Genomic DNA, 9,354 nt, shown 5'->3' on the forward strand with positions numbered 1-9,354 from the left:
CTAGCATTTCAAGGAGCCTGTGGGAGAAAGAGTCAAATAAAGGAGAATGGGTAATACCACTCTGTTTGACAACTGATTTATTCCACAGCCACTTCCCTACTGTGGTGCCAGATGTCCACCTTCTCCCCCTGCCTCCCCGCTGTGTTGCCTTAACCTGAATATCTGTCCCACTCCCCAGTGTTGAAAGGACAGCAAGATGTATGGGCATCCTCTTTACAGGCTCCAGGCGTATGGGCATTCTGGAAGGGCCGCTAGTATTAGACGCATAGGCTGCTGTCTTCTTCCCAGCTGCTTTTAATGGGGATTTACAGTCAAAGCTCCCCACATTCTGCTTTTTAAAGTTAGCTGCCTAGGTTGAGATGATGATTATTATAAACATAAATGCTTTATAATGGCAGATTTGACTCAAAGGTATGCAGAGCAGTTGCCATGGGCAACACAGAAAATGAACCCCTGTACTGAAGGGAATGTTTGGAATTAAACTTTTCAGGTTGTGTGTGAGGAACAATTATCAGGTTGTTTCCCCACTAAGATCAGGTTGTGTAAGCATTGTGCGCTCTGACCTGGGTCTCGAGAAGGCCTCAGGAGAGGGCTCTGGCTCTGGAAGCATTTTTTTTTTTTTTTTTTTCCATTTTCGAACAGGGGACTGATCGGTGGCCAAAGGGCTCCCCAACCCACTTTATGGGGCTCTGGCTGGATCACTTCAGGATTTTTCACAGATGGAAGGTGCTAAGGAGCCATCAGATACTTGTTTGAATGCTCAATTGCTGCAAATGAATAGTTTTCCTTTTCCTTCTCTGTCCTCCCTCATCCTTATTAACTCAGACAACTCCGTTTCCTCGCAGGCTCCTGTTTTTGTGGCAATGTTTTACCCATGTTGGTGGGTGTGTAACTACCCCTGGCTGGCTGTCCCTTTTGATGGGCTTCTGGCTTCCTCTGGAGAAGCAGCTCGGGGAGGGGGGCCATCTGAGCGGGCAAGCACGCCAGGGTCACTGTGCCCAGCACGCGCATCTCTTCCTGTTTGTGCTCTTCACGGAAAGCGCTCCTGTTGCATGAATTTGGCATTGCCACCTTCACAGAACCAGTAACTTGTCCAGAAAGAGGACCTATGGCGGATCGTACAAGATTCAACCTTCCCCAGCCTGGTTTTGTTCTCTTGCTGCAGCTTACATGGAAACGACTCCTGGAGGGTGTCACCTTGGCTCAGTCTCTCACAGAGCTTTTCTTCCCTTTCAGAGAATCGGGCAGGTTAAATAGGTTTCTCCGTATGTAGTCAGAACGACTATGAGATGATTTTTCTCCCATTAAAAAAGAGAATCTTACATGAAGATCCAGCTCGTGTTTTGTTCCTATTTCAAAATTTGGGGAAGCTTAGAAGTCCTGTGGAAATCATTCTTCTTAGGGAGTGGAATCTCTTTGGAAATTCCTGCAGTTCAAGCCAGCTGCCCTTTTAGGGAAGGAATGTAAATTCCTTTCAAGAAAGATAAATGAAAATGGGAGGCCCAGAAGAAGTCACTTTGCTCTCTGGTAGAGAAAATATCGGGTAAGGGAAAGAGGTCAAATCAACAACCAGCAGGAGGAACCCTGTCCATTTGTTCTGGAAAGAGTGGCTTGTTTTCTGAAATAACTTTTGGATGAGAAATTTATCATCTGAAGTCAGGTCATTTTGAGTTTCTTTTTTTAAACTAAAGGAGTCAAGTTATTAATATTTGAAAAATTGCTACTGTGTGGTACATAGAATCATATAATACTCCTACCTAAATTAACATCATCACAAGCTCCATAATAAAGATTTATGAGATACTCATCATACAAGAAATCCTATTCTGGAAATCTCCATAGGTCTGTATTTTGATTGTAACTATTTTCATGGTTGTGAACCAATTAGAAGCCCTAGTATTTTGTTTCCCTCTTTCGAGACTTCTCCGTTTTCCCTTTACCCCTTAAACTAGAGTGGCCCATTATTCTTCAGCCTGTCTCTATACTGTAAGATGGAGAGATAAGGAAGTGCCACCTGCTCAGGCTGGCTACCCAGGCAGGCCATTGTCCTTCAGAGCATCCAGAATGGTTGAACAATTTATCATTTCTCCTTTGTAAATCACTTTGAACCTTTATCTCAAGTTGATCTGTGAAACTAAACATAAATTCTTCTTGTAGTGTCCATGTTCTTGTCTGCTCAAACAGCTCTGGGGAATCTTATGAAAGTGTGTGTGTCTATTTGTGGGCAGATACCACCAAATAACACGATGAGAGGAGGAGTCACAATTAGAATACCTTCTCTCCTTCTAATGCCAAACCACAGAGTGGCAAGTTGTTTTCAGTGCAGCTTAGCATAGTAGAAACTACAGAGCGGTTAGACACTTCTCTCTCTCTCTCTCAGCCTTAGATTGGGCCTGTCTTGGACCAGAACATACTGCCAGTCTGACTTGTGGCCTGCAGGGGATTGGACTTTAGCTCTTCCTCTCCAGCTGCCTCCACCAAACCCATGGTCAGAGAGCCTCACTGCTGGGGCAGGTGGCTCTCAGGACTCAAAAGAAAGATGCATTTTTCTGTTTGAAAAAACATGAAGATTCTATAATATGACATCACTTTTAACATTTGCAGGTTGTTAATTGTCTTAGTCATTTGCAATGTTACATTTGCTTAGCTTTGAGATTTATAGATCGGCTCTACAGAGTTGATCTCATTTAATCCTCACAAGTGCCCTATGAAGTAGTAGGTTTCAGGATTTTTCTATATTGTCTCCCTTTTTAGGGAGACTGAGACCCAGAGAAATTAGCTGAGATGCCCAAGGTTACACAGTTAGTGGCAAGACTAAATCCCAAACCTGCCAAGTCCTTGGTGAGTGTCCTTTCTATAAAGTGACTGCTAGAGTTTAGCTACAGTCTCATTCAACTCAACTCAGTGGCATTTGACTGACTTTTCAAAGACTGAGGAGTTGGGACCTTTGAACTTTCATTCCAGCCAGTGATGTGATATTGAGCAGATTATTAAAATTGGAAATGGGTTTAATGGTGCCATGTCCTAGATCCAACTCCTATACAACTAAAAGATGACTAGTATAGGATTTTTAAATACCTGCTGACACATAAATATGAAATATTGCCAACAGTACAGTATAGAAAGAATTCATGTTGTGATTGATGAGCATATAGGAGTATATATTATACTGCGTGCACAGAGACTTTGAGAGCTTTCCAAAGATAATATTTCCTGAAAGATATATGTTTGAACTTGAACTCAGCCTGGGGTTATCTCTGTTTCAAGACCAGAAGTTTGGTTAAAGAAGAAATGCTTAGTGTGCCCTCAAACTGATGAAGTAGGTGGTATAAGATTTGAAGAGAGGAGAGAGCGAGAGATTTCTGTGGTATTGATCACTGGTGTCAAGACTCTAAGTGTAATAAATATGTATAAATACAGTAAATGAAAGAGGATGTTCCTCTCCCACAGATACTCCTTTACCTTTGGTCTGGTTTTGGGCTGGGGGAGGGGGACACTTTTTGTTTTTTGCTTTTTTTTTCCATCATGAGAAGTGTACTCTTTAGTCCCCATCACCTATTTCATATTTTTCTTAATATCTATTTGAATGGAAATCAGAGCATGTTCTTTCTCAGAACTGGGAGACTCATCAACACCTTCCCAAGAAATGTACATTTTTAAAAATAAAAGTAGCTAGAAAATCCTTTTTAAAATTTGTTTCCTTTCGGTATGACTGCAGCAAACAGGCCGTGTGAACACTTCTGGGTGCCTGTCGCTGGGAGGCTTGGATCCCTGTGAAATCCAGCAGCATATTCCTGCTGAGGATAGAGGATGTGCTCCTCAGGTACAGGCTTGTGGAGGAGCTGTCCTGACTGGGCTGTTAGGATCTGTGAACGAGTGTTAGACACTGAGTCTTCCACGGTCAGCTTCTCCGCATCCTATCATGAGCATAATCCATTTAGGGGTGATTTTATTTACTTTTTCGCTTTTTTACTTTTTCTAACCCTGGATGACTAGAAATACAGTAGTCGTTTCAGTATATAGAACTCTTGGCTAATGTTTGTGATCAAAAAACTCTTGCATGATCCATAGCCACATAATAAAATTCTTTTGGAAAGGCCTTACTGCCTAAATATTGGCCTTTAAAAGAGGCCTGTTAAGAGAAAGCATGAAGCTCAGACTCCTGCCATTGAAATGTTGGTGGTGCTCTGATGAGGTCAGACCAGTGATTCTCTCCAACTTTTTTCTCTACCTTGACAGTCAACCATGCATGCCTGAGTTGTGACAATGACACTCATTGAAAATTAGGAATAACCCACACTTTACCTAGCCAATATTTGTTACTCTCCTGACCAGTGATAAAATAAGGTATCCTGGCCTTTTATAGAGCTTTTATAGAGCTGTTGTGTAAGTCTGGGCTGTAAGCCTCTACAGAAAGTAGGTAGAAAGTTATTTTTGGTTCTGTTTTCTAGATGACATACAAGGTATAGTAGAAAAAGCAAGCTTTGGTGTTGGACAGACTTGGGTTTGCAAGCTGGTAGCCCTGGGCTTTTTTTTTTTTTTTTTTTTTTGTAATTCTTAAATCTTCAGCCTACTTTGAAGGGTTAGCGTAAGGACTAGAGATAATATACGTAAAACAGCATGTAGACAGCTGCAAGAAATGGCTCCTGCCGTTATTACTGTTACTCGGCATAGGACGACCAAGACCCTTTCTGAAGACTTCACTACAACATGGTTTGTTCCTAACCAGTCACCTTCCAATTAATCTTCCTTTACACATCTAAGCCTGGTTATGAAAGTGTGCATTTTATATTGTGTTATTTGCATTCTTCTTTCAGATCTGTAAGAGCAAAGCTAAAGAATCTCAGCAGTATTATCACAGCTTGGCTGTCCGGCAGAGCCTGGCTGTCCATTTTAACATCCAGCAGGACTGTGGTCATTTCCTTGCTGAGGTCCCTAATCGTCTGCTTCCCTGGGAGGATCCCGATGCCCCTGAAGAGGAAGAGGATGAAATGGAAGAGGCTGAAGAAGAGGTGAAAGGAGAAACAGATGGGAAAAGCCCGGAGCCCTGCTCTGAAACAGAGTCATCCCAGAAAGCAAGCCAGGGGGGCATTAGCAGGAAGCAGAGAAGCCACGTGGTGGTCATTACCAGAGAGGTTCCCTATCTCACCGTGGCTGATTTTGTGCGAGACTCTCTGGGCCAGCATGGGAAAAGCCCGGACCTGTATGAGAGGCAGGTGTGTCTGCTACTCTTACAGCTGTGCTCTGGCCTGGAGCACCTCAAACCCTACCATGTCACTCACTGCGATCTTCGTCTGGAGAACCTGCTGCTCGTCCACTACCAGCCGGGGGCAACCAGCCAGGGCCTGGGGCCTGCAGCGTCCAGCCCCACCTCGTCTTGTTCCACCAGGCTCATAGTAAGCAACTTCTCTCAGGCCAAGCAGAAGAGCCATCTGGTGGACCCCGAGATCCTCCGCGACCAGTCCCGCCTCGCTCCAGAGATCATAACAGCCACCCAGTATAAAAAGTGTGATGAGTTCCAGACAGGCATCCTCATCTATGAGATGCTGCACCTGCCCAACCCCTTCGATGAGAACCCAGAGCTGAAGGAGAAAGAATACACTCGAGCAGACCTGCCTCGCATCCCGCTCCGCTCCCCCTATTCCCGGGGCCTGCAGCAGCTGGCCAGCTGCCTCCTCAATCCCAACCCTTCTGAGCGGATCCTCATTTCAGATGCCAAAGGCATCCTCCAGTGTCTGCTCTGGGGCCCCCGGGAAGATCTCTTCCAGACTCTGACCGTCTCGCCCAGCCCAGCGCAGCGGAGCGCCCTGCTCCAGAACTGGCTAGACATCAAGCGAACACTGCTCATGATCAAGTTTGCTGAGAAGTCCCTGGACAGGGAGGGTGGGGTCAGCCTGGAGGACTGGCTTTGTGCTCAGTATTTGGCTTTTGCCACTCCAGACTCCCTCGGCTGTATTGTGAAAACCCTGCAACACCGCTAGTCTGTCCTGCTTGCGGCTTTTCTTTCATTTCCACCTTCCAGTCACCTGTGCACTCCCCCTTCCCAGAGCTCCCACAGAATTCAAGGAAAGAAGAGAGACCAACCTTCCATCCCTGTCCAGGAAAAACGAGTCCTCTCCGAAGGCTTATCCATGGCTCCACACCGAGTGCAAAGCTGGGTCTGTCTTCACTGTACGGTCGTGCAGTTGCCTTCCATCGAAACACCTTTCACCCTAATTGTCCCCAAATGGAGATAGAAAATGAAAATGTCCATCCCGGAAGGCACAGCTCTTTTGGTATGAACTCAGTGAGCTGTGTCCAGCTCCTGCATAATTCTGAATATCACCTGTCTTTTTAACCACAAGTATTTATTCTCACTAGCAATAGACAGATTTGACCGGTCCTTACCATCATCCTCTAAGCTCTCACAACAGATTGGTTTTTTCTTTAAAGTATCAATCACTGACTCTCTTACCAGGCAGAACTGCCTTCCTTAGCATCAGGCCAGTTTTGTGTCTGGGGACTCTATTCTTTGTTCCAGCAGATCGTCAGAAGACAAGGAGAGATTGCATCCCTTGGGTCATGGACGCATTTTCCCTTGTCCTCGGTAAGTGGGTGCACTGCACAGAGAGTGGCCCTGCCAGTCTCCCCTCTGCTGCCACTGCCTGATTCTCCTTCACCTCGACTCTGTCCCCACTTGCCAGTGAAGTTCGGGTTTATCAGCCACTTGTGGCCCCTTCCCAAACTGACCCGAGGTGGTGTCACCAATGCCTCCGCCGGGTGCGTACAGTTCGGACCTGATAAAGAGCTGGCGGGACACCCGGAGATGAGTTTCCACACTTGCAGTTCCCTAGGGCCCCCCCGGGGGATGGTTGAAGGTGCGGCCTTTGATTACTGTCAGAGCTGGCGGTGTGGACGGCCGGGGCTGGCGGAGCCCAGATCCCAGCCTTCCCCTGAGCCGTAATGGGCCAGCTCCCTCCTCTCAGTAGCCAGTGTTAACTAGTCCCCCAGGCGCTGTAGGCCTGAGCCGTGAATGACACAGGTCAGCTGAGCTCGGAGAGCTGCCCAGAGGGTTGCCGCTGGCTGGGAGGGCGGCCCGAGGCCAGAGAGGGGAGAAGGCCGCTGAGTAGACGGCCGGCCTCCTCCTCAGAGTGCAGAGCTCGGCGGAGGAAGCTGCCTCCCGGTGGCCCCGACACATTGCTCCTTAGGACTCTCTGTAGTGGCTCCGGAGGTCGGCTCGCAGGAACTTTGATCGCTGAGGTGGGTGCCTGCGAGCCGTGCACCGCACGTGGGGTCCATGCTCCTCTCCTATGAATATATGTGCAATTTTTGTATGTATTTTTTTAGCTGTATATTACAGTGTTTATGTTGCAATTTCACCTGAAGCAAGTTCTACAGAAATCCTCCCCTTCTTCCCTTGGCACATACATATTTGCGCTGAGATGAGAGTTCCTTCCGGGGGGCGGGGGTGGGAGGTGACATGTGTGGGCTTGTTTTATTGAAAACTGTGAGTATCTGTTTACTTCAACCTTGAAATCCCAAGAGTCACTCAGACGGTGTGAGTGTGCGCACACACGGGTGTGCACGTGCGTGCTGGGAGCAGGGGCCGGGCCTCTGAGGGGGACAACCTGTGGCATGGTTGAGAGACGTGTTCCCTACATCTTGTTGGCGAGGGGGCTCCGGGACCCCTCCCCTAGCAGCGCAGAGCTTCTGAAAGCCAAGACTGTGCAGTATTACTTAGATAGCACATTAGTGGCCTTTTGGAAATTTCTAAACTTTTAACATTTTTAACAGCCTTTTTCATATGATTCACCTAAATCAAAGAGGATCAGGAAGGGAGAAAAATGTATTTTATTGTGATCTTCTTTGTGTTTTGTTGTTGTTTTTGTTGTTGTTTTTAAGAAAACAGGCCATGTGAGGCTCCAAATGGAGGATGTCCCTGTCCTCCTGGTCAGCAGTACAGGACTCCCAAGGAAGAGAGCTCATTGGCCCACAGAGAGCCTTGCCTCCTCTAGCCAGAGTGCAGGGCTCGGCCCCTAGGAATGGCCACAGTCCGCTCCAGGTCTGGGTCCTGTGGTATGACTGCACCTCGCCTAGCGGACTGCTCTTTAATTCACCTTAGCATAGCCCATGTGCACATAAGTCCTTGTCTAATTATACACTGAAGTAGCAGCACACAGACCACTGACCATGTCAGCCAGCACGTTCCCTTAGCAGTCCTCCCCACCCTCCCCCAGATGGTTCGCAGATTGAGACACTTTCTCAATGTCATTCTCATGGTGCCTTGCCCATGTAAATTTGAATGTTGACTATTTAATGAGGTTTCATATTTAATGAAGAATGTTCTCTGGTCCCTCCGTTTGTTCTCTAGGTATCCTTTTTCTTTTCTTTCTTTCCTTTTTTTTTTTTTTTTTTTTCCCTGTCTGACTTGGATCCAGCCTTCTTCGGGTTAACTCTATAGTATTCTGGGCATGGACACTCTCCACTACCGTTATCTTAGAGCACTGGTAGACCGAGCACCTCCTTCGCACCAGATTTGTTTAGTACTGTTTTTATATTCAGATTTGTTAAGGGCAAAAGATGAATGCCACCTAGTCAGAAAAGGGCCTCAGGCTTCCCAGAGACAGGTGGCTAGATTAATTTTTCTCTGAGGGATGGCTGAGGAATGTGAGGTAGAGAGGGAAAAGGGTGTTACAGGTTAGAGCAGGATAGACAAAACAACTGTATCTCTACATCAGATGGTCCTTGGAATATTTTTCCAGAATAGTGAAATTCAGTCAATCTAATATTATCACAAATATTTTTTTACAGTTCCATTTTAATTATAGTAGGAACTTTGAATTCATTCATCAACTGGAAAGAAACCCTACCTTCAGACACAGATGGATATATATATATATTTGAGTTTTGCATTATGACTAGGATAGCACTTTTAAGTTTTCTCAAGTAACATCAAGTTACTGAATTCAATATTTGGAAATTTTTTCTTTTCTGTTGAAGTCAATACTACAGATTCTTCCATTTATCGAGAGTTTGAACAATTAAGCCACCTTTGGAACTTTACCTTAAGCCACGTGAGCAGGAACAATCTCTCTGACACATTTCGGTGCTAGAGAAACAGGGACATGGGTGGAGGAACCAAGACCAAGCCTGAATGTATATATAGCAGAGTGCCTTGTTAGAGTGACAAGCTAGTCTTGGAAGGAAGAGAATCCGATGTCCCACAAAGAGGACTAGGACTACGAGACTTCTCCCATGCCAGCCTGAGGGAGAGCCCCTTTGGTAAATGTATGCTGATGTGATGCTCAGAAGCTAATTCAGGAAGAATAACTGCAGGATGGGAGAAAGAGCAGTTGAACCTATGGAGTCCACAAA

The 9,354-nt window shown here is 46.0% G+C and overlaps 1 protein-coding gene across 1 annotated transcript in view; it reads left to right on the forward strand.

Annotated features, from left to right (window-relative positions):
- PEAK1 (pseudopodium enriched atypical kinase 1) overlaps positions 1–5,981 on the forward strand; it is a 76,661-nt gene extending 70,680 nt beyond the window's left edge. The window contains exon 4 of the mRNA XM_021694063.2: positions 4,818–5,981. Coding sequence (XP_021549738.2) covers positions 4,818–5,981 — 1,164 coding nt within the window. The remainder of the gene's footprint in view (positions 1–4,817) is intronic.
- The last annotated feature ends 3,373 nt before the right edge of the window (positions 5,982–9,354 follow it).

The sequence above is a fragment of the Neomonachus schauinslandi genome, chromosome 9, assembly GCF_002201575.2.
Source record: "Neomonachus schauinslandi chromosome 9, ASM220157v2, whole genome shotgun sequence".
Lineage (NCBI taxonomy): Eukaryota > Metazoa > Chordata > Mammalia > Carnivora > Phocidae > Neomonachus > Neomonachus schauinslandi.